Genomic DNA, 25,675 nt, shown 5'->3' on the forward strand with positions numbered 1-25,675 from the left:
CCCACACTCTCCTCTATCTCCCTCCCCACACTCTTCCCCTCCCACACTCTCCTCTCTCCTCCTCCCACACTCTCCTCTATCTCTCTCCCCACACTCTCCCCCAACACTCTCCTCTCTCAGCCACACTCTCCTCTCGGCCCCCTCTCCTCCCCCCCCCCCCCCTCTCCCACCTCACCTCTCTCCCTCCTCTCACTCTCCCCTCTCTTCCCCCACCCCCCTCCGCTGCCTCACACACTGTTCCCTGGCAGTCCTTCAGTGGCTGGCACACTTCCTGATATTTCTGGGCATCTGCTGGTGCATTTCGCCTTGGCTTCGCTATTCATGGGCAGAGCGCAGGGAAAGCGGTCCATAAATGAACCCCTTGTTTCCTGCACCGAACCTCCCCGATCCCACATCCCTGGGCTGAGTTCCAGCACTGTGGTGCGAGAGAGGATAGCGAGCTGTGTCTTCTCTCTCTTTGCAGATGGAACGCTGGCATATTTTCGTTGAAATACACTGGCTGCAATTTGTAACTTTCAACTGTTAAATCTCTGAAAATTGGATTTCAAAAAGCCCTTCTTATGACTGTTGCCTGGTCATTACTGAATCTCCCGGAGAGGAGGAGGTGGATGGAGGAGGTGGGGGGGGGAGGCGATATTCCCACTCGCAGTGGTGATGCACAGAATTGGAAATCTATAAACTGAACGGGGCGCGCTAGCCTCCAGCCTCCGCTCTACATCATGCCTCTCTAATCACGTCTGCTGCTTTCTTTCCCTCACCCCCCCCCCCCCCCCCTCTCTCTCTCTCTCGTTTTCTCACCAACAGCACGTAGCAACCCTGCGTCACGGTATCTCAGTCTCACTCGGTCGCTGTGTCCGCGGCTGCATCTGCATCTGGATCGTCCCTGCACTCCCAGGTGTTTTGTCAGTTTCCCTGGGATTTCCTGGTTCAGTTTCACCCCCCCCCCCCTCCTCCTCCTCCTCCCCTTCCCTCCTCCTCCCCTCACCTTGTCATTGCTCCGGCTTGTGTGTGTGTTTGGTCCCTCTCCCTCCCTCCCTCCCTCCTTCAGGGGGAGGTTATCAAAGTCTGGAAAGTGGCAAAAAGGCAGCGAGCGGCTGATGCGAAGATGTTTTGAAGGGGACCCCGCGGTCGGCTGCTTCCCTGCCTCGTCCCCCCCTCCTCTCTCTCTCTTCCTCCTGTCGATGGGAGCGTGTTAGCGGCTGGGGAGAGGAGAGAGGAGAGATTGAGAAGAAGGAGAAGATAAAGGATCTCGGACAAGCTGGTGTGAACAGTATTTTTTTGTGTGTGTGTGTGTGACACTGACTGACCATGTCCTGCCGACCTGCCTTTCCTTCCCGGGGATTTCTCTGGCGGATTCTGTGGGTTACTTGCAGTTTGCAGAATTGTTTCTGGGTGCTGGGGTGTCCGGGGAACTGTATCTGTAAAATCAGCCAGATTTATTGCAACCAGCCGGATAATGTTACCATCTTCCCGGTCCTGGATTTGCAGGAGATGGAGAGCGTCAGGGAAATGTAAGTAATGCTGCCGTGTGTGTGTGTGTGAGTGTATGTTTTAATTTCAACGCACGTTCTTTGCAAGCTCTCTGGGCAGTGAGTACACACAGAACTTGGACATTTATCACACACTGGACCCATTCGGCTGAACGATGGGACTGGATGTGACCAGAAAAGGAGTCAGCTCGCACTGAACACTTGACCGCATATTTAAAAACATAACGATGCATGCAACATCCAGCGGTCCTGTGGCGAATTGATGGGTGTAGAAGCTGGACTATAAGTTAGCACACACACACATACACACACTGTGGGACTTGAGAGAGTGTTTCCATTAGACTCCTAACACCCGCAGTGCAGTCAAAATTCCACATCACAGCAGCTCTGTTTTTGGTTTTAAATTTTACATTTAAAACCGGGTTTTAAAAACCCGGGGTGTTTTTTTAAACAAGGAAATCTCACTGGGACTTCTCAGATGGGAGAATTTTAAGACGAGAGGACAGAGAGAGAGAGAGAGAGAGAGAAAACATCAAACCCCAGGAGGTTATTCCCTCGATTCTGATACTTAAAGTTCATTACGCGAATGAGTCAGCAGGGGAATGGAATGCAAAGAAGCGAATCTCGTGGAGCAGGATAACCCCCTAGCCTTTATTCACTTTCCCGCTGATTGGCGTTCCCAGCCAGGATTTGGGATTCTGCACTGGACGTTACCTGGGATTCTGGAATGATACCCAAGGGGTGTGTGTGTGTGGAGAGGGGGTGGGGGGGCAGCATTGTAACACAGGCCTTTCACACATTGGGGAAATCAAGGTTTCGTTTGCAAACCCTTAATCCCAGGAATGCGTCCAACAGGAGGGGGGCCGGGGAATGGGGGGGGGGGGGTGGGGGGGGTCCAGTATTGGACTCTTCAAAGCGGGTTCTTCAAACCCGCTTCAAATCTATTGGGTGTTGTATTTATTTCCACCGTTTCCACCTGGGTGAAATCGAATTAATACCTGCGTCGTTCTGTCTCATCCTGTCTCACTCTCGCTGCCCCTGTAGCTCTATCTGGGGACCTCCCCTCCTCCTGGGGTCTCTCTCTCTAACCTCTCTCCTTCCTGCTCGCTATTGTTCTTCCTGTGTGTGGTCCCCAGTTTCTATCAGATCTGACTTTCTCTGACCTTGTCTCACAGTCTGTGTCGGGGTCAGCATCTCTCTCTCTCTGTGACAATATCTCTCAATGACTCCATCTCAGCTGCTTTTCTCTCTCGTTTATACCCCCCTCCCTCCCCATTGACCCTATCACCTATCCTGAGAGATGAATGCACCTTGAAGAGCTCAAATGAATTATCCACCCCCCCCCCCCCCCCCCCATTTGACAACAAGCTGGCTGGAATGTGTTGAGACAGGGTTAGCTTCACTCAGACCCCTAATCCAAGTCACCCCCCCCCCCCTCCCCACCCCGGCGCCGGCTAGAATCCACTTTAAAAGTAAATGCAAATAGGAAAGATCGGATAGGGACCTTTTGAAGTTTGTGAGAGGAGGACTGACCTCAGATGTGGAGCAGATTCACTTTGCCACCAGGTTGCTCGGTGTCAATTTTATACAGACTTGGGGGGGGGTTTAAAAGACTAATCCCACTTTTGGGCATGTTATTTCCCACAATATTTGATCAAATGAAACATTTCAAAATGACCCCCTCTCTCTCGCTAGGCCTTGCCAGAGAGAAACAATTCAGTGACCCCCCCCCCCCCCTAGTCAAATATTGCTCCATCGGTTGTGACTGCCTTTGATATTCAAGACGGCTTCATTCAGACGGACCGAATCTTGGAGGCAAGAATCTCTGAGATGTACGAGTTTCTCGCAGGTCCAGTTCCCAACAGATAGGGGAGGCTGCAGGATAACATTTTAAACCGCAGTTAGAGAGTGTGTGTGTGGAGGAGGCAGAAGACCGCTGGTGGAAACATCTACCCCTCTCCAGCCCGCATCATATCCAAATTTCGAGGGGCTGAATTGCCTCCTCCTGCCCTCCTGTTCACACGGAGCAGCGAAATCCGGTTTAACTCCCGCTCTTCAATAGCCCATCGACCACGTTAATAAGAGACTGAGCAGCCTCCGGGGAGTTGGATTTCAATTCGGGTTCGGGGGCTGGAAGGAGCGAATGAGTTTATAATTTGTGCACCAATTTGGGATCAGTCCATTTCTGTTGGGACTTCAGGAAGTCCCAGCAATTCCAGAGTTCTGTGATTGAGAAAACCACACTCTCCCTTAAATAATGCTGTCCATTCCGCTCTTTGATTTGTTTCCTGCCCATCAACTTTTTTTTAAATGCTGCCCTGTGCCGTGAATGCAAGAAAAGGTTCAAGTTGGGGAAAATCTTTTGTAAAAGAGTTCTTCATTTTTTTTGAGCCTGGTATGGCGATTGGGCGATGCAGGTCGCTGAGGAGTGTCAGTCTCCATGACACGTGCCAATGTTTGCTTTAAACTGTCAGCGTCTCATACAGAGGAAAAGTCAAAATATTCAGGAAGAGAGTGACCTTGTGACAGAGAGAGAGGGAGGGAAAGAGAGAGAGGGGGGAGAAGAGAGCGGGGGGAGAGAGGGGAAGGGAGGGATATGGAGGGAGGGAGGGAGGGAGAGGGAGGGAGGGAGGGAGAGGGAGGGAAGGAGGGAGGGATGAGAGGGGGAGGGAGGGAGAGAGGGGAGGGAGTTAGAGGAGGAGAGAGGGAGGGGAGTGTGAGGGGGAGGGAGAGAGAGGGAGTGGGGGAGGGAGTGGGGTAGGTAGAGAGGGGGAGGGAGGGATAGAGGGGGGAGGGAGAGGGAGAGGGCGCGGGAGGGAGGGAGGTGGGAGGGGGAGAGAGGAGGAGGGAGGGGGAGGGAGAAGGAGGGGGAGGGAGAGACCGAGAGAGGGGGAGAAGGAGAGGGAGGGAGGGGGTGAGGGGTGGGAGGGGCCGGGGGAGATGGAGGGTGGGGGGAGAGGGAGATGGAGGGTGGGGGGAGAGGGAGATGGAGGAGGGAGGGGGAGAGGGAGAGGGAGGAAGAGGGAGGGGGAGGAAGAGGGAGGGAGGGAGGGGGAGAGAGGGGGCGGGAGGGAGGGGAGAGAGGGTGCGGGAGAGAGAGGGGAGGGAGGGAGAGGGGGGAGGGGTGGGAGGGAGAGAAGGGGGAGGGAGGAAGAGAGGGGGCAGGAGGGAGGGGGAGAGAGGGGAAGGGAGGGAGTGAGGGGGAGGAAGAGGGAGGGAGGGAGAGAGAGGGGGAGAGAGACCGAGAGAGAGGGGGAGGTGGTGAGGGAGGGAGGGGGTGAGGGAGGGTGGTGTGGGAGGGGGTGAGGGAGGGTGGGGTGGGAGGGGCCGGGGGAGATGAGGGAGGGAGAGGGAGGGAGGTGCGTGGGGGGGGGGGGGGAGGAGGGGAGAGGGGGGAGGAAGGAAGAGGGAGGGGAGGGGAGAGAGGGGAGGGAGTGAGAAAGAGAGGAGAGGGAGAGAGGGAGGGGAGAGGGGGAGGGGGAGCTCGCGGGAGGGAGAGTGAGGGGGAGGGAGAAAGAGAGGAGAGGGAGAGGGAGGGGAGAGGGGGAGGGGGCTCGCGGGAGGGAGAGAGGGGGAGGGAGTGAAAGGGGCAGGCGGAGAGGGGCGGAGGGGGAAGGAAGGGGGAGGAGGAGGGAGGGAGAGGGGGAGGGAGAGGGGAGGGAGAGAGGGGGACGTGGAGGAGAGGGGGAGGGAGAGAGAGGATGAGGAGAGAGAGGATGAGGGAGAGAGAGCGGGAGGAAGAGAGTAGGGGAGGAAGAGACAGGGAGAGAGAGGGGGAGGGAGAGACAGGGAGAGATGGAGGGAGGGAGGGAGAGAATGAGAGGGAGAGGGGGAGAGGGAGGGAGGGTGAGATGGGGAGGGAGAGGGAGGGGGAGAGGGAGGGTAGAGAGATGGTGGGAGGAGAGAGGGGGAGGGAGAGAGAGGGAGAGGGTGAGAGGAAGAGGGAGAGAGAGGGGGGAGAGAGGGAGGGAGAGGTGAGGGAGAGACAGGGGAGAAACAGAGAGAGAGCGGAAGGGAGAGAGAGTGGGATGGAGAGAGTGGGGTAGGGAGAGAGAGGAGGGGGAGCGAGAGGGGGAGGGAGAGAGGGGGCGAGGGAGAGAGAGGGAGGCTGGAGAGAGGGAGGAGCGAGAGGGAGGGAGAGAGAGAGGGAGGGAGAGAGAGGGAGGGAGAGGGAGAGAGAGGGGGACGGAGGGGAGAGATGGGGAGGGGGAGGGGAGGGAGAGAGTATTCAGTGCGGGCGTTATTCCAGCTTCCATTTGGGGGCCTGGAATCTGTGAGTGAACAGTTTTAGGGACTAGGGTTAGAACTCAGGGTTGGGGATCAGGGACTGAGGTCTGGGATCTGTGACTGTGATCAGGTTCGGGGATCAGGGACTGCGGTCCTGGGATCAGGGGACTGGATCAGGTGCTCGTATCAGGGACTGGGGTCTCGGATCAGGGACTGGGATCAGGGACGAGGATCAGGGACTAGGATCAGGAATTGGGATCAGGCACTGAGATCAGTGACTGCGGTCTGGGATCAGGGACTGGGGTCTGGGATCAGGGACTGCGATCAGGGATTGGGGTCTGGGATTGGGGTCGGGGATCAGGGATTGGGGTCTGGGATTGGGGTCGGGGATCAGGGATTGGGATCAGGGATCAGGGACTGGGATCTGTGATCAGCGACTGGGGTCTGTGATCAGGGACTGGGATCAGGGACTGGGATCAGGGATCACGGATTGGGATCAGGGACTGGGATCAGGGACTGGGATCAGGGACTGGGGATTGGGATCAGGGATTGGGATCAGGGACTGGGGTCTGGGATCAGGGACTGGGATCAGGGACTGGGGTCTAGAATCAGGGACTGGGATCAGGGACGAGGATCAGGGACTAGGATCAGGAACTGGGATCTGGGCCTGGGATCAGGGATTGCGGTCTGGGATCAGGGACTGGGATCAAGGATTGGGATCAAGGATTGGGGTCTGGGATCAGGGACTGGGATCAGGGACTGGGGTCTGGGATCAGGGACTGTGGTCTGGGATCAGGGATTGGGGTCTGGGATCAGGGACTGTGGTCTGGAATCAGGGATTGGGGTCTGGGATCAGGGACTAGGATCAGGGACTGCGGTCTGGGATCAGGAACTGGGGTCTGGGATCAGGGATTGGGGTCTGGGATCAGGGACTGGGATCAGGGATTGGGTTGAAGATCGGGGCCAGACATGGGGTGTGGGTGCCCGCTCATTGGGCAGTGGGTTCCTATAGTTGAAGGTGAAATCTTTTCCAGGTATATATATGTATTAAAAAATGACGATGTTCGTATAGACCTCCTCTTTCACCTTCTCTGTCTCATTCACTCCTTCATTCTGACTCAGTGCCTCTGTAAAGAAGGATAGACAGAGAGCAATGGAGTGACCACAGGATTGGGCTGGGTGCATGGAGCAGAGAGAGAGGGAGAGACTTGGAGAGGCAACACTGTTGAGGACACAGATGCAAAGGTTGAGAAAGATGTGCCGAGGTGCGATAGTGACAGACTTTGAGGAGAGAGTGAGAGAGTGCAGGATGAGAGAGTGTGAAGCGGAGAGACGGAGGCGGCGAATCAGAGCGTCTTCAAGCAGCGGTTTGCATTGTAAGGAACTCAGTTCCTACCTTGCTGAATAATGCATTGCAGAATACCAGTTGAACATCTTTGTTGTTCACTTATTTTAACTGCGGTGCATACAAATGACCAGGAGTCCGTATAAAATCATCTCGTGGCCTTGGCTATCATATTATTACACCCAGTTGTGCTGTGAACAATTGATGTGCTGTGCAAGGAAAATAAGTTACTTAATGGCGATCTATGGGAAGCTAAATTAAATTAACAGCCCGATATTGCACTGGCTGTACTCTGCAACTGTTAGCATTTGTAAATTAAAACGACTCAACCATTGAAGGTTAGTGGGATCCTAAACTGGTCAATAAACCCACAGATGCAGAGTGTGCTGAAGACTGAATCTTCAGCTGGCCAACACATTTAGTCGAATCTCCAGGGGACTGTACACACGCTGGCTCCTGCTGCACTAAAGCCATCCTAGGGAAACATTTCAAAACAACTTTGTCATCTTTCAAAACTGACTGGAGCTCGCAAAAAAAAAAAAATGCTAAATTGCACCTTCATAATTGTGACAAAATATTTTTTTTTAATTGAATTGATGTCGGGTCTAACAAGGAGCGCTCCGAAGCAGTGTTTAATTTCTAAAAGTATAACGTGCATTCATAACTATTCTGGAAACATTGGAAATGTCCTATAATTCAGCACTGAATGATGGTGCTAACGTTTTAAACGTGGACTCTGAAAGCGGTGTCTTATTAAGATTGACGTTTCTCCGGCCCAAGTGGGAATATTTTCCTGCTTTGTTTTTTAAATGCTTGCTCAGAAAATAGAAATTAAGACTTGCTGATCTTTCCCACCAAATCTGGTTGTGAAGCTTCGGGGCCCTTAGCAAGTGCTACCGGTTTAAAGCTCTTTACAAAGGTTGTACCATTCCAATTGCAGGAGAATGCTCGGAAATGGTTCCTGTGTGTTGAGGGCAATCTGTCTCAACTTAACTAGAAAATCCATGCTGTGTATGAGGGAATTGGCCCATTGCTCACAGTAACTGTCTGCAGTTATTGGGTCTATATTTATAAATGTAACTCTTGTATCTAGCACAGGCGTGCCAAGTGGCAGAGTCCTGTGGTTGAGGGGATTGCCTCTGGAAAACACAACCGAGTTGTCCGTACGAAGGTTCCCCGTCTATAACCATTTTAAAACCGTTCACAAGTGCAGCTGACACACATCTAATTGACACTGTTAAACATTCAAAAAGATTGTGGGGCCCTGGCTTTCCAACACACCTTGCTAGGATTAGCATGTAGATAGGACTGCCCGTGCTCATATTGATCCAGCTTAATGTATATAAAGCTCAAAATTAAGGCAAACATTTCCCCACCTAATGGGCTTGAGAAAGCCCAAATATAACAACATTCAAAGGCATTTTTAATGCTCTGCTCCTGATTCTAAAATGACTTTCCCTGAAGACACGAGGTCCTCAGTCTGGGGGCACCTGTCATCTTTGGCCGCATGTTTTTGAAAACAAATATCTAATTGATGTTGGAGCACTATGAGTACACCTCTAATGAGCTAGTGTTGACCTAAAATTGGTTTTGCGTTTGGGTTGAGTACCATGTCCAGGAACCATCATGGCTGAGTGTGTGTGTGTTTGTGGCACAAATTAGTCCTGTGCCTCTCATTTCATCCTATTACATGCTATAAGTGCTGTCTAAATATTTGATGTATTCATATTCTTTGTGCACCTAAACATGTGCCAACAAGCTGATTGACTAGTACAGATGGAGGGGCGTGTGACCTCAACACCAGATCAAGGCTTGTTTCTTAACTGAATGGATGAGGGAGGTCTTCATCTGTCCCTGTTGTATCTTTTTAAAACAGCTTCCCCTCCCTGACTATTAATACATTGCGGCAGGAAAATATTTCATTGAGGTTGTGAGTGGACTGTCCTGATAGCTGGCTGAACACATATGGGCTGCTTGAATGTTACTGAGCCACAAGGCCGAGGAGAACCCCAAGATTGAAACACTTTTTTGTGTTGAGTTAAATTAACTTAATTGAGGCACTATTGATCCACATCATGTTTCTCCCATCCCTGTGTGGCTGGGCTGTGAAGACAAAAATCACCCAGTGCTCCCAACCTGAGAGGTTTACTTGAAACTCCAGTCACTCCCCATTGTCCAGCAGTCATCCAGCATCCTGAGTCATTAATAATACTAATCAGCTCCCTCACCCTGTGAAGCTAAGTTACTCTTTCCAGGATTTTATTTCTGATTGTGAAGCTATTTATTCTAAGCTGCCTGAGCTAAATGGAGTAAACCTTATTTAGCTTGTGCTCTGGTATTAATAGGAAATCCAAATATTCCTCACAATATTTCTGCATTGGGAAAGTGTGTTAAAAATATGTTCTAAGTGTTGTATGTGTTTTTACAGAATGTTCATTAATTACTGAGGCCGTAATGAATACTATCTTGTATGGGATTCCATCAAGTATTCTATTGTGCTAACAGTCAAGGATGTTGCTCGACAGTTCATTATGTTGATGGTATCAGGTCAGGAATTCCAGGATTTTGACTTGGTGATGATGAAGGAATGGTGGCACATGTCCAAGTCATAAAGGGTACTATGTATTATAGAGTGTTATAGACTGTTGCATTGTCAAACAGAGAGTATGTTATATAGGGTGCTTTCATAGTCTCAAGTCAGCCACACATAAATTCAAATGTGTGTTTAACAAGCCAAAGTCAACGTAATATCTTGGAATGTATGCCACATGAAAGTTTCAGCTGATGAGCAGTACTGTTCACAATGTAATTACTATGTATTCTGGTTCATATACTGAGAGAAAATAATTGATTTTGAGGGAATGAGGTTTTGAGGGAAATGGGGCGGGTTTAGCACACCGGGATAAATCACTGGCTTTTAAAGCAGACCAAGGCAGGCCAGCAACACGGTTTAATTCCCGTACCAGCCTCCCCGAGCAGGCACCGGAATGTGGCGACTAGAGGCTTTTCACAGTAACTTCATATGAAGCCTACTTTTGACAATAAGCGATTTTCATTTCACTTCATGATATCTGGCACAGCAGTCAAGCATTCCTTATCTAAAAGTAACTTTCTGACCAAAGTCAAGTGTGATCTAATTGTATCACCGCTGCTCTAATACTCAATCTGTTACCTCACTCTTTAGTTCCAGTCCTCACTTCCCAATGTTTCTCCTTTTAAAATAAAGTTCCCCACACTCGCCCCATTTAACAGGGAGTAACCGAAGAATAATTTGATTTAAAAGAAATTTGCCAGATAGCTCAGGTTTCCGACTTGCGTGAAATTCTGTAGGAGGAATCTTGGTGGAATTTACCTTTTTTTGCTGTAATAGATCAAAATGTTTCCTGATTGCAATTTTATTTCTTATCCTAAAATGGAATAAACTATTCAGTCATTATTGGTTTAGGGAACTCAATATCCTACTCCTCCATCACTGTGACTGTGGTATGCACTATCTATAGGATCTGTTGCAGAAATTTGTCAAGCTTGCTTCAACCATGTTTCCCTCTCTCCATGAACTAAATGACCAAAATGAACCAGAGCAACAAAATCAGCAGAGCACTCTCAGCAGCAAGTCTCCCTTCCAGCTGGAAGAGCATCCTGACTTGGACACATGCTGACTTTCTTTCATTGTCAGCAGATCAAAATCCTGTAATCTAATACCATGGTACCAGTGCAAAGAGCTGTCCATGGCCAAGTGATGCAACTGAATCATTCCAAGGTCCATGACTACATACTACAGGACGCACTAAAGCTTGGGGCAGTCAATGCAAAGGCAAAGTGAGGAAAGGCCATCGGTGAAGAGAATGCCTTTCAGCCATAGGTCACCCAGGGGCTGGTAACATTGTGGAATCCCATGGGTTGTATGTCTGACATTTATGTATATAGTATCACATGCATTTCAAATGTATTGAGGTATCTCAAATGCAACATGCTCTGCGGAGAAAAGTTGAACATTATTGCACTTTCCGTAATGTCCAATTTGAAATGTATGAATAAAGTATGTTTTCGGGAAAAAAAACACCATTTTACCAAAGCGTGGTTCATAGAAGTAGGCCCAATGATGTTGAAAGACAGACAATAAATTTGACTTTGCGACACAGCCCACATTCCACAAATATGTTTTTAAAAATTGATTTTTAAAATGGTTATTGACCATGGAAGATCATTGCAGGACTCTGGTGAAAATATGAGACAAATCAAGAAATATTGATAAATTAACACTAATCTTGGGTTGGGCTTTTCTGACTGGAGTGAAGAAGGAAGAGAGGTGACTTGATAGAGGTGTACAAGGTGATGAGAGGCATGGATAAATTTTAAGGTGATTGGAGGAAGGTATAGAGGAGATGTCAGAGGTAGGTTCTTTACACAGAGAGCGGTGGGTGTGTGGAATGCACTGTCAGCAGAGGTGGTGGAGTCAGAGTCATTAGGGACATTTAAACAACTCTTGGACAGGCACATGTACAGCAGTAAATTGAAGGGGTGTAGGTTAGGTTGATCTAAGATTAGGATAAATGGTCAGCACAACATTGTGGGCCGAAGGGCCTGTACTTTTCGATGTTCTTTGCCTATGTTCTATGTATTCATTATAGAAAGGAAGGCTAGAAAGTCAAGGATCCCTAAAGGGTTGCTGGCAAACCAAGTTATAACAAGTGACAGAGCGATGAACCTTGCAATAAGGAGGATGACTGTGCAGGACCGAATATTTGGAACTAAGGAGGAAAAATATAAATTCAGAGAAGCACAAAATGCATTAATATTGATGACAGTAAGAAGTCTTACAACACCAGGTTAAAGTCCAACAGGTTTGTTTCAAACACTAGCTTTCGGAGCACTGCTCCTTCCTCAGGTGAATGAAGAGGTGTCATACCTCTTCATACATCTGAGGAAGGAGCAGTGCTCCGAAAGCTAGTGTTTGAAACAAACCTGTTGGACTTTAACCTGGTGTAAGACTTCGTACTGTGCTCACTCCAGTCCAACGCCGGCATCTCCACATCGTTAATATTGATGAAGCTGCAACGGACAAGAATGGTTGCAATTGTGACAGAGGATATAGTCTAGAGGCTGGAGAAAGAAACTACAAGATGTACTAGGCAGAATCTCTCTAATAGATAATTATATTGTCCCCAGGTTGCTCTGATATCATAGCAGTGATATAGGGCCATGATATGGAAGCAATTTGAATGGAGTTCTGTAGACACATGATCTTTTATACATTTTCGTGACAGGGTACATAAACTACCAAGCTGACCTGAAGGCAATTTAATTACTGTTTATACAGATGCATTTATTCTTGGATAGATCAGGTCTGCTGTTACATGAACTCTTGGACTTCAGATGAAGCTCAGTAATGAGCATTGAACTCAATCATTTGTGCTTATTGGGACCCATTTAATCAAACTGTTTCAGTCAAACAGCCATTGAATAAATGTCAACTGTACAAACTTCTTAACATTCGGCAGAAAATCTGCAGGAACATGTGAACAGCTATCGGGATTACCAGTCATTGCTATGATAAAACAGGGTTTTTATTGAGCAGATGGGTCCCTTACCCTCGTGGCTTAAATAGGGTATTGGCATTTCAACTACGCCACTGGGGCATTACTTTATGTGCACTGACTGTGACTCTCTGAAAATAATGGCATTATCATAGAATCATATAATCTACTGTGCAGAAGGAGGCTATTTGGCCCATTGAATCTGCACCAGCCCTTGGAAAGAGCACCCTACCTAAACCCACACCTCCACCCTATCCCCGTAATGCAGTAACCCCACCTAATCATTTTTGGACACTGAGGGCAATTTAGCATGGCCAATCCACCTAACCTGCAGCTCTTTGGACTGTGTGAGGAATCCGGAGCGCCCGGAGGAAACCCACGCAGACGCGGGGAGAACATGCAGACTCCGCACAGACAGCAGAACTAGGGGGCAAAATAGCCCCAAAATAGCCTCAAAATCAGGGGAAGTAGATTTAGGACGGAAGGGTTGTGAATCTATGGAATTCCTTGCCCAGTGAAGCAGAAGAGGCTCCTTCATTAAATGTTTTTACGATAAAGATGGATCGTTTTTTGAAGAATAAAGGGATTAAGGGTTATGGTGTTTGGGCCGGAAAGTGGAGTCCACAAAAGTTCAGCCACAATCTAATTGAAAGGCAGAGCAGGCTCGAGGGGCCAGATGGCCTACTCCTGCTCCTAGTTCTTATGTTCGTATGTGACCCAAGCCGGGAAACGAACCTGGGACCCTGAAGCAACTGTGCCATCCACTGTGCTAACGTGCCACGCTACATGCTGACTGAAAAGGCTACCACTTGCAAGTTAACTAAATCATGGTCACTGTGCTCGGTGGCACGCTATTTTTGCCTGGTACATGTTTCCTGTGCAGGCGCGCTCCCACATGTAACCCTTATTGAACATCCAAAACTCTGCTCCCCATGTCTAAAATGCAAAAAACCCAGTTCCCCTGTGCTCTCTAACCTAAACTGGTTTCTGATCAAGGAACATGTTGATTTTAAAATTTTCAGCCATTTTTTCACATCCCTCCTTGGCTTCGTCCCTCTCCATCTCCGTAATTTCCTCCAGTCCTAAAATCCTCTGACATATCTAATTCTGGCTGCTTGAGTATCCCTGATTGTAATTGCTCCACCATTGGCGATCGTGTCTTCAGCTGCTGAGGCCTCAAGCTCTGGAAATCTCTCCTGACACATCTTTGTTTGATTTTACCAGTTTGAAGATACTCTAAAAATCCAACTCTCTAACCAAGTTTTTAGTCATCTGAGCTGATATATCCTTGTCTGGTTTGATGTCATATTTTGCGTTATAATGCTCCTATAAGCACCTTGGGACATTTTATGACACTAAAGGCACTATATAAATAAGTTGTTATTGGTGATATGTTTAATCTGCTGCCTGATGATTGATTCCAACAGTATCTGCATCCATTGTGGTGGCCTGTTCCAGTTGGCTTCAAATTTTCCTGACTCGTTTCCACTCAATTTTACTTCCTTTTTGAGTGGAGGGCTGGGAGAAGAGGGGTTGGGGTGGGGAGAAGAGGGGTTGGGGATAGAAGAGGGGTTGGGGGTAGAAGAGGGGTTGGGGATGGGGAGGAAGAGGGATTGGGGCTAGGGGTAGAAGAGGGGCTGGGGGGGAAGAGGGGTTGTGAGTGGGGGAGAATAGGGGTTGGAGCGGGGGAGAAGAGGGGTTGTGAGTGGGGGAGAATAGGGGTTGGAGCGGGGGAGAAGAGGGTTTGTGGGTGGGGGAGAAGAAGGGTTGGGGGTGGGGAGAGATGGGGTTGGTATGGGGGAAGAGATGTTGGTGCAGGGGAGAAGAGGGGTTAGGAAAGGGGGGGAAGAAGAGGGGTTGCTGTGGGGGATAGAATGGTTGAGGCAGGGGGCAGAAGGGGAGTTGGGGCAAGGGGTAGAAGAGGGATTGGTGTGGGGTTAGAAAAGGGGTTGCTGGGGGGGATAGAAGGATTGGGACAGGGGGATGAAAAGGGATTGGGGCACCAGGTAGAATAGGGGTTGTGGCAGGGGAGAGGAGGGGTTGGGGTTGGGGAGAACAGAGGGTGGAGTTGGGGAGAGCAGGGGGTGGGGTTGGGGAGAACAGGGGTGGGGGAAAGGGAGAACAGGGGGTGGGGGAAGGGGAGAACATGGGGTGGGGGAAGGGGAGAACAGGGGGTGGGGAAGGGGAGAACAGGGGGTGGAGTTGGGGAGAACAGGGGTGGGGTTGGGGAGAACAGGGTGGAGTTGGGGAGAACAGAGGGTGGGGAAGGGGAGAACAGGGGGTGTAGTTGGGGAGAACAGGGGGTGGGGAAAGGGAGAACAGGGGTGGAGTTGGGGAGAACAGGGGATGGGGTTGGGGAGAACAGGGTGGAGTTGGGGAGAACAGAGGGTGGGGGAAGGGGAGAACAGGGGGTGGAGTTGGGGAGAACAGGGGGTGGGGGAAAGGGAGAACAGGGGTTGGGTTGGGGAGAACAGGGGGTGGGGGAAGGGGAGAACAGGGGGTGGAGATGGGGAGAACAGGGGGTGGGGGAAGGGGAGAACAGGGTGTGGGGGAAGGGGAGAACAGGAGGTGGAGTTGGGGAGAACAGGGTGTGGAGTTGGGGAGAGCAGGGGGTGGGGTTGGGGAGAACAGGGGGTGGAGTTGGGGAGAACAGGGGGTGGGGGAAGGGGAGAACAGGGGGTGGGGAAGGGGAGAACGGGGGGGGTTGGGGAGAACAGGGGGTGGGGGAAGGGGAGAACAGTGGATGGGGTTAGGGAGAACAGGGGGTGGGGGAAGCGGAGAACAGGGGGTAGGGTTGGGGAGAACAGGGGGTGGGGTTGGGGAGAACAGGGGTGGAGTTGGGGAGAACAGGAGGTGGGGGAAGGGGAGAACAGGGGGTGGGGGAAGGGGAGAACAGAGGGTGGGGGAGGGGAGAACAGGGGGTGGGGTTGGGGAGAACAGGGGGTGGGGGAAGGGGAGAACAGGGGGTGGGGGTTGGGGAGAACAGGGGGTGGGGTTGGGGAGAACAGGGGGTGGGGGAAGGGGAGAACAGGGGGTGGGGGAAAGGGAGAACGGGGGTGGAGTTGGGGAGAACGGGGGTGGGGGAGGGGGAGAACAGGGGTTGTTTTTTCTTTCTAGTGTTGGCTATTCCCTGGAATTTCACGATTGATTGTTCAGTTGTTCGGTGTTCTGGTCAGGGGACTTGGGGACTTTTAATTACTTGCAAAATTTCAGGTTGAGCCGGAGATGGGTTGGTGGTTCAGTCTGCAGCAGATGTTCCAATGTTTTGGACAGACTCCAAGGATTTTTAAACCTGTAGCCATTTGCGAATGTCATGTAGAAAGTCAGTACATCTCAATAAGAATTCTGTTGAACTCTTGTTGAGGTAATGGAGCAGAGAGCAAGTCCTTAGTTGCTTGAAACCTGTTTGTTTCTTTTTCTCTCTGGCAGATGCACACGTTAAATTAGCACATTTTTCACCAGTTTCTTTTGGCGGAGAGGGTGGGTTTCCACAGTCAGTTTCCATGGGGACAATTATCATTCCGGACCCCGATCTATCCTCGTATGCTGATGTTGATGTGCAATATTTGCACCACAGTGGTAATAGTTTCATCATTCAGAGTAGATCTGGGACTGAAACTGACACAAATGAGATTTGTCTCCTTTTTCTGTCACTGAGTTCTTTCAAGAAGCCCCCCCTGTCCAACTGTCCAACTGGGGGTTAAGGTGCAGATCAGCCATGTGGAGGAGGAGGGGCGGGGGGGGGGAGTATTTATTTTACCCCTGCACTACAGTGCCATAGTTTTCCACTGGGAATGTCCCTACAATCTCTTTGGAAAATGGAGGTCAGGAGATCAGGCCACAGCAGAGGTGCTCCGGGGATTGCAGGCCATCACTTCTCCAGGGGTTTTAGAGGCTGTGCTTCACCAGGAAAGCTACAGTGGATTTTATACAGCAAGCAGACCTGGATCCTAACTCCACCGCCGGCACTGTATTGCCAGCAAGCCGCTGTGAAAGCCACTTAACTTGTCTGTGCTGTGAAGCTGTTTCCACCGGGGACATCACGGATATCCGTCAAGCAATAGTGAACAGACGTGTGAAACAAATCTCAACCACTGCATGATTTATGAATTCTTTCTGACGAGATGATTAGCTGAGGCCTCCTCTGCCCAATGAGCACGACGTAAATGAACCCATTGGAGCGTCCTGTCCAAACCAGAAAGTCGTTCTCTCCTCTGTGTCCAGGGGAACCTACACTCCTAAACAGATTACCTAGCCATTCATCTCATTGCTGGTAATGGGACATTGCTGTTTGTGAATATTGCTCCCGTGTTTTCGACATAACAATCGTCACTACACACTATTACCCATTGGCTGTAAAATCATTTGGGGGCATTCTGAAGTCATGAATGGCAATATATCGGTGCAAATTGGTTCTTTCTTCTATCTCCTAAAGGGCAACCATGAGAGTGAAAATGTAGAGATTAGCAGAGTTGTCCAACACGTTTGTGATGTCGATGTAATTGCATCAATATCCATTATGTAACACCACTACCTCAATGAATAGGAAGAGACACTCCTGTCTCTCCGTGAATAGGAAGTGACACTCCTGTCTCTCTGTGAATAGGAGTTGACACTCCTGTCTCTCTGTGAATAGGAAGGGACACTCATGTCTCTCTTGAATATGAGGTGACACTCCTGTCTCTCTGTGAATAGGAAGGGTCACTCCTGTCTCTCTGTGAATAGGAAGGGTCACTCCTGTCTCTGTGAATAGAAAGGGTCACTCCTGTCTCTCTGTGAATAGGAAGAGACACTCCTGTCTCTCTGTGAATAGGAAGAGACACTCCTGTCTCTCTGTGAATAGGAAGGGTCACTCCTGTCTCTCTGTGAATAGGAAGGGTCACTCCTGTCTCTCTGTGAATAGGAAGTGACACTCCTGTCTCTCTGTGAATAGGAAGGGTCACTCCTGTCTCTCTGTGAATAGGAAGTGACACTCCTGTCTCTCTGTGAATTGGAAGGGTCACTCCTGCCTCTCTGTGAATAGGAAGAGACACTCCTGTCTCTGTGAAATGGAAGGGTCACTCCTGTCTCTCTGTGAATAGGAAGAGACACTCCTGTCTCTCTGTGAATAGAAAGGGTCACTCCTGTCTCTCTGTGAATAGGAAGTGACACTCCTGTGTCTCTGTGAATACGAACGGTCACTCCTGTCCCTCTGTGAATAGGAAGGGTCACTCCTGTCCCTCTGTGAATAGGAAGAGACACTCCTGTCTCTCTGTGAATAGGAAGGGTCACTCCTGTCTATCTGTGAATAGGAAGAGACACTCCTGTGTCTCTGTGAATAGGAAGGGTCACTCCTGTCCCGCTGTGTATAAGAAGAGACACCCCTGTCTCTCTGCGAATAGGAAGGGTCACTCCTGTCTCTCTGTGAATAGGAAGGGTCACGCCTGTCCCTCTGTGAATAGGAAGTGACACTCCTGTCTCTCTGTGAATAGGAAGTGACACTCCTGTCCCTCTGTGAATAGGAAGTGACACTCCTGTCTCTCTGTGAATAGGAGTTGACACTCCTGTCTCTCTGTGAATAGGAAGAGACACTCCTGTCTCTGTGAATTGGAAGGGTCACTCCTGTCTCTCTGTGAATAGGAAGTGACACTCCTGTCTCTCTGTGAATAGGAAGGGACACTCCTGTGTCTCTGTGAATAGGAAGGATCACTCCTGTCCCTCTGTGAATAGGAAGTGACACTCCTGTCTCTCTGTGAATAGGAAGGGACACTCCTGTGTCTCTGTGAATAGGAAGGGTCACTCCTGTCTCTCTGTGAATAGGAAGGGTCACTCCTGTCTCTCTGTGAACAGGAAGGGTCACTCCTGTCTCTCTGTGAATAGGAAGAGACACTCCTGGCTCTGTGAATAGGAAGGGTCACTCCTGTCTCTCTGTGAATAGGAAGAGACACTCCTGTCTCTCTGTGAATTTGAAGGGACACTCCTGTCTCTCTGTGAATAGGAGTTGACACTCCTGTCTCTCTGTGGACAGGAAGGGACACTCTTGTCCCTCTGTGCATAGGAAGAGACACTCCTGTCCCTCTGTGAATAGGAAGGGTCACTCCTGTCTCTCTGTGAATAGGAAGGGACACTCCTGTCTCTCTGTGAATAGGAAGGGTCACTCCTGTCTCTCTGTGAATAGGAAGTGACACTCCTCTCTCTCTGTGAATAGGAAGAGACACTCCTGTCTCTCTGTGAATTTGAAGGGTCACTCCTGTCTCTCTGTGAATAGGAAGTGACACTCCTGGCTCTGTGAATAGGAAGAGACACTCCTGTCTCTCTGTGAATTTGAAGGGACACTCCTGTCTCTCTGTGAATAGGAGTTGACACTCCTGTCTCTCTGTGGACAGGAAGGGACACTCTTGTCCCTCTGTGAATAGGAAAATACACTCCTGTCTCTCTGTGAATAGAAAGAGACACTCCTGTCTCTCTGTGAATAGGAAGGGTCACTCCTGTCTCTCTGTGAATAGGAAGGATCACTCCTGTCTCTCTGTGAATAGGAAGGGACACTCCTGTCTCTCTGTGAATAGGAAGTGACACTCCTGTCCCTCTGTGAATAGGAAGTGACACTCCTGTCTCTCTGTGAATAGGATGGGACACTCCTGTCTCTCTGTGAACAGGAAGGGTCACTCCTGTCTCTCTGTGAATAGGAAGAGACACTCCTGTCCCTCTGTGAAGAGGAAGTGACACTCCTGGCTCTGTGACTAGGAAGAGACACTCCTGTCTCTCTGTGAATTTGAAGGGATACTCCTGTCTCTCTGTGAATAGGAATTGACACTCCTGTCTCTCTGTGGACAGGAAGAGACACTCCTGTCCCTCTGTGAATAGGAAGGGTCACTCCTGTCCCTCTGTGAATAGGAAGGGTCACTCCTGTCCCTCTGAATAGGAAGTGACACTCCTGTCTCTCTGTGAATAGGAAAATACACTCCTGTCTCTCTGTGAATAGAAAGAGACACTCCTGTCTCTCTGTGAATAGGAAGGGTCACTCCTGTCTCTCTGTGAATTGGAAGGGTCACTCTGTCTCTCTGTGAATTGGAAGGACCACTCCTGTCCCTCTGTGAATAGGAAGGGTCACTCCTGTCCCTCTGAATAGGAAGTGACACTCCTGTCTCTCTGTGAATAGGAAAATACACTCCTGTCTCTCTGTGAATAGAAAGAGACACTCCTGTCTCTCTGTGAATAGGAAGGGTCACCCCTGTCTCTCTGTGAATTGGAAGGACCACTCCTGTCTCTCTGTGAATTGGAAGGACCACTCCTGTCCCTCTGTGAATAGGAAGTGACACTCCGGTCCCTGTGTGAATAGGAAGGGTCACACCTGTCTCTGTGAATAGGAAGTGACACTCCTGTCCCTCTGTGAATTGGAAGGACCACTCCTGTCCCTCTGTGAATAGGAAGAGACCCTCCTGTCTCTCTGTGAATAGGAAGGGTCATTCCTGGGCCTCTGTGAATAGGAAGGGTCACTCCTGTCCCTCTGAGTAGGAAGAGACACTCCTGCCCTATTGTGTAGCTCATTTCTGATTATGAGCAGTTCTCAGGTTGTTAAAATACTTTGTTTGGGCAGTTCACTATTCCACTGTTGCCTGATCCACAAACATGCGTGTGAAGAGGCTGAAGGATGATCATGGCCACCCTCTGTTGTCATGACCCATATGTGAACAATCCTGTGCCAAGCTGGAGGCAGGAGTGTTAATGGTTTTGAACCTACTACTGTAGAGAAGTCAGAACTGGCATGTTGAAGCAGTCCTCTCGGTGCCTTGACAGGTCTGGGGTGTCCTGCCATGCACCCACAATGATTTTAAGGATTGTTGCTTTCGGCTGCACAGCCTTTGCAATGGAAGCAACAGAAGGATTATCCCACAGGCACAGTAAGGGTATCAGCAAGAGGAGCAGTGGCAACCTGGCAGGCTTCAATTGGGAACCCATTGCTGGCTGTGAAATAGCTTTGTTTGGAAATGTGACCAATCCATTCAGACTCCTGTTTATATATTCTGTATCCTCTGTAGAAATATCACCTACTGTATCCCTTTGTTAAACAACTCACAAAGCTCCCATTGATAACACCCAATGAAGCTCCATTCTAAATCGATACTAGAACACCATCAGCAGAAGTAGTCAATTCATTGCAATCAATGCATGTCCGTTCTAATTCTTCACTTTGAACACAGCGTGAAACGCAACTTCAACTTGGTGCTTCATCTTTATTCTATTTCTGCGGTGGAAATGTGTGAGGTCACTGTATCAAAAGGAGCTTATTGGGATGGATATTGGCTTTGCCTCCTGCTAGTTGGTTCTCCAGTAGAACCTGCTGCAAGAATGAATCAGCTGGCCTGTCTGGCACTTGCATACCATCTGATGCGTAACCAAACATAGGAAGGTGTTGCTAGGAATGTCTCGACATGCTGGTGTCTTGTGAGGCGTTAAGGTCACTCATGTCTCTTCTGGCCTCAGCTGGGCAGCATGGTAGCACAGTGGTTAGCACTGTGGCTTCACAGTGCTCGGGTCCCAGATTCGATTCCCTGCTGGGTAACTGTCTGTGTGGAGTCTGCACATTCTCCCCGTGTCTGCGTGGGTTTCCTCCGGGTGCTCCGGTTTTCTCCCACAGTCCAAAGATGTGCAGGTTAGGCGGATTGGCCATGATAAATTGCCCCTTAGTGTCCAAAAAGGTTAGGTGGGGTTACTGGGTCATGGTCACCTTGGTCAACGCAGAATCGCTGAGCAGAAACTTATAGCCAAGTTCCGCACACATGAATCCGGCCTCAACCGGGACCTGGGATTCATGTTGCATTACATTCATCCCCCACCATCTGCCCTTGGCTTGTGAAATCCTACCAACTGTCCTGGCTTGAGACAATTCACACCTCTTTAACCTGGGGTTGCCCCTATCTCTGGATCTGTAAAGATTCAATTACCTGCAAATGCTCACATTCTAAGCATTGTCTGGCATCTTTGAATTTGTCTATATATATGTTTCTGGAACATACCTCTTCATTCACCTGAGGAAGGAGCAGTGCTCCGAAAGCTAGTGTTTGAAACAAACATGTTGGACTTTAACCTGGTGTTGTAAGGCTCACCCCAGTCCAACACCGGCATCTCCACATCAGAACAAAGGTGAGCAGTGTGTCAAAGGGGAACAGATGATCCAATTGGGATGGAGGGTGGGAGGACAATGGTGAAGGAAAAACAGATTGATGAAAGAAATGAAAATAAATTGATAGAAATAAAAATGGGGTGAAGGTGGAGGAGAGAGCGCACAGTCTGACGTTGTTGAATTCATTGTTAAGTCCGGAAGGCTGTAGTGTACCTCATCGGAAGATTGGATTGGATTGGATTGGATTTGTTTATTGTCACGTGTACCGAGGTACAGTGAAAAGTATTTTTCTGCAAGCAGCTCAACAGATCATTCAGTACATGGAAGAAAAGGGAATGTGGACGTGGGAGCAGGATGGTGAGTTGAAATGGCAGCATCAGGAAGGTCTGAGTCCTGCTCGAGGAAGGTTCAAAGGAGTTCTGCATAGCGGTCACCCAGTCTGTATTTAGTCTCTCCAATGTAGAGTAGACCGCAGAGAGAAAATGATGGAAAATCTCAGCAGGTCTGGCAGCATCTGTAGGGAGAGAAAAGAGTTCATGTTTCAAGTCCAGATGACCCTTTGTCAAAGCTCACTGTAGAGTAGGCCGCATCAGGAGCAGCAAATGCAATATACCAGATCAAAGGAGGTGCATGTGAAGCGCTGTCTGACTTGAAACGAGTATTTAGGCCTGGGATGGTGAGCAGGGAGGATATAAAGGGGCAGGTGTTGCACCTTCTGCAAATGTTTGGGGAGGTGGGGGGGTGGGGGGGGTGGTGGTGAGGGGAAGATGTGTTTTAATGGTGTCATCATGCTGGAGTTGACAGAACTCGCGGAGGCTGATGGGGTGAAAAGTGAAGACAAGGTGGAGCTTTTCCTGGTTCTGGAGGAATGGCAAGGGGGGAAAACAGAGGTGCAAGAGATGGGTCGGACACGTTTGAGAGCCCTGTCAACCACAGTGGGCGAGAAACCACAATTAAGGAAGGATAAAGACATGTCAGCAGTACTGTTTTGGAAAGTGGCATCATCGGAACAGATGCGACGGAGGCGAAGGAACTGGTAGAATGGGATGGAGTCAGTGAGCAGATAAGCAGCCAATCACATTGAAGTATTTGCACACAGCTGGCCAAGAACTTAAAGACACTTCAAATTGAATTTACATTTTTCAGATAGCAAAATAAATGAATGAATTAAGATCAAAACTAAAATAAAGAAAAACAGACTTAACAAATGTGCTTTTTAAAAGTATGTGCATAATATTTTATCATGATGGAGAAAGTTCCATAAATGTAACAGTAACTTTTTAAGGGCAGCCAATATTTTCCAGTAATTATGAAGTTGATTTTGCCATAGTCCCCAAGGGCCACAGGTTCTTTCGCCTGTTGAGAGTCAGAGAGCCAGAGCTGACCAGTGGTGATATAACCTGAGCGTCGCTACACCTCAGGCGAGGTTCGAGTTTGGACAACCCCAGCCGATACATGAATTGAACCCAGGCTGTTGGCGTCGCTCTGCATCACAAACCAGCCATCCATCCAACTGAGCTAACCAGCACCCAGTTATGAAGTTAGCACTCCATTAAGTGCCCAGAACCATCTCACTTGATAAAGTGTATCTTTTCCACATGTCCATTCAATTGATTGCCATTGATATGGGGGTGGGGGCACTCTGGACAAGCGTTGAATGACTGTCGGTGATTGAATTTTACAAACTTGTCGTCAATGGGATCACCTCTGTGATTTTACTGGATATAATCTCCTAATCGGCCACCTCTGGGCCCACACCAAATAAGGACAGAAGTGATGGGCACTGCTGAGGCAGGTAGGCAAACTTTGAAGGCACCAAACAAATAGGTAGGGTAGGGGTAATACATTTCGGATGGTTGAGGGCAGATGGCCCTGCTGATCTGGGGATGCGATTGTTGGGACAATGGAGGATGCCTTTCTTGCCTGCTGTGAGGACTCTAACTCCAATGGTCATCGAGTTGCTGCGGGATGCAGACCTCCATGGAGCTGGTGGCCTCCCCATGTGGCGGGCGGCCACCCAGCTGCTGGCAAAATGCCAGCGGCCCTGCCTATTGATCCACAATGAGACCTTAATCATGCATTAGGCTGTCTGCCTACATGGAGCGGGCTGCTGGTTGACACTCTAACCCAGCTCCTTTGCACCGTTGGGAAGACCCCAATCTACTGGCTCTTGCACCTCTATTCCTGCCATCCAGGAGCCAACAGAATTCAGTTTCAGCAGTTTCTGTCAGTTTCAGTTCAGCAAACAGTGAATGCTGACAGTTTTGGCGGGCATTACCACTACAAAACCTGAGCCGTGATGATCCTCCCAAAGTACTCATGCAATGCCTTCAGTGGCTGTATACATTTCTGTTTGTGCAGACTGTTCTTGCAAATGCCAAAAAATGCAGTTCCTGAAAGTTTGTGAATCTAACATTGTTTTTTTTTTGCTGATTGTCAATTAATGGTACATTTTCAAATCAATGGTTTTTCTTTACTCCCGGAAGGAAGCAAGAGAAAAACAATGGGCTGGATCCTTCGATTCAGCGGCTAAATGCCAATGCCGGTGTGGGGCCCTTGGTGTTTCACGACCGGAAAATCGGCGCAAACCTCTCGGTACTCGTGAGGGGCTAGCACCGGCGCCGGGTAAAACGTCCGCAGATCGCGCCGAAAACGGGCAGACAATGGCCGGGCCCCAGGTTGCGCACGACTGACGACCTGCACCGGTAACGCCGCACATCATGGCCCCGGCCATGTGCGAACCCAACCTGCCAGCCGCGATCCCGCAGCCCACCCTCTGGCCACCTCCCACCAGTGCCCCCAGCCCTTGCTGAAGCACCCCCCCCCCCCCCCCCCCCCCCCCACCGGCCAGTGGCACAGACCCCGGTCGAGTGTGGAGGCGCTGGACACAGTCCATAGTTGTCATGCCGGGTTCCCGCACGACTGAGACCAGTTTCCTGTGCTGTCGGGAACTTTTGTAAGTTTGCATGGCTCAACCAACTCTCCGAGGAGTGTTCTCACTCCTTCTATTCCGGTAGTGTTTTATCTCTTTTCACGTATCTAAATAATCTTGTGTGTGTTGAGGGATAAAGTAGTAAACCCTTGAGGCACCCTCAATTATGATGCGAGAGAGAGGTCGGTAATGAAAAGGCTTTAATCTACAGAGAACTGAACAGCATCCGAGAGAAGTGTGCTCACCACATGGAGCCTTATCCTATATACCGTTTCCTGGGGGCGTAGCCAGAGGCGGAGTTACCCAGGGTTCCAAGCATCTTAAAGGGGCAAGATATTAAAGGTCAGGTACCGTTTACAGCAGTTATTAATATCGTTCATCACAACCCTCATCAATTTATTTTAGCTGCTGATTTTGTGACAATCTTCTCATGTGCTTGTCTCTGGAAGGTGGTAGAGTAAATACTACGCTTGATTTTCACTTGGGATTAACTGCCAAGCAAATTTATGGAACTGTAAAAGACCAAACTGTAATAGTAGCAGGAACCTAAAATGTCCTGCTGAGCTTTGATAACAACATTAATTGCTAAGCAACAAAAATAATGTTCAATGGCACCTGGCGTATTGGAAAATAATAGTTTGTGTTCAACAAAAATCAAATTAATGGCCCAGCGTTTGCTAGATGGGGTGTCTCACGGCCTGCACTCTTTGGTGGATTTTTTCTCCTCCTCCTGCTTCGGTGTGACACAAGTTGCTGAAAATGCAAATTATGGGGCGGCACGGTGGGGCAGTGGTCATGGCGCCGAGCACCCAGATTTAATCCCAGCCCCGGGTCACTGCCTGTGTGGAGTTTGCGAGTTCTCCCCATGTCTGCATGGGTCTCACCCGCACAACCCTAAGATGTGGAGGGTAGGTGGGCTGGCCAAGCTAAATTGTCCCTTAATTGGGAATAAAAAATGAATTGAGTACTTTAAATTAATTTTAAAAAGGAGGATGCAAATTATTAGCAGGTATGTGACATCCAGCATTTGGTGGATGGCGG

At 49.4% G+C, this 25,675-nt stretch overlaps 1 protein-coding gene across 1 annotated transcript in view; it reads left to right on the forward strand.

The window, feature by feature from the left end:
- The first annotated feature begins 880 nt into the window (after nt 1-880).
- LOC119974515 (NT-3 growth factor receptor-like) overlaps nt 881-25,675 on the forward strand; it is a 917,203-nt gene continuing 892,408 nt past the window's right edge. The window contains exon 1 of the mRNA XM_038813455.1: nt 881-1,511. Within this exon, the coding sequence (XP_038669383.1) occupies nt 1,309-1,511 (203 nt within the window). The 5' untranslated portion in view covers nt 881-1,308. The remainder of the gene's footprint in view (nt 1,512-25,675) is intronic.

The sequence above is a fragment of the Scyliorhinus canicula genome, chromosome 12 (assembly GCF_902713615.1).
Source record: "Scyliorhinus canicula chromosome 12, sScyCan1.1, whole genome shotgun sequence".
Classification (NCBI taxonomy): Eukaryota; Metazoa; Chordata; class Chondrichthyes; order Carcharhiniformes; family Scyliorhinidae; genus Scyliorhinus; species Scyliorhinus canicula.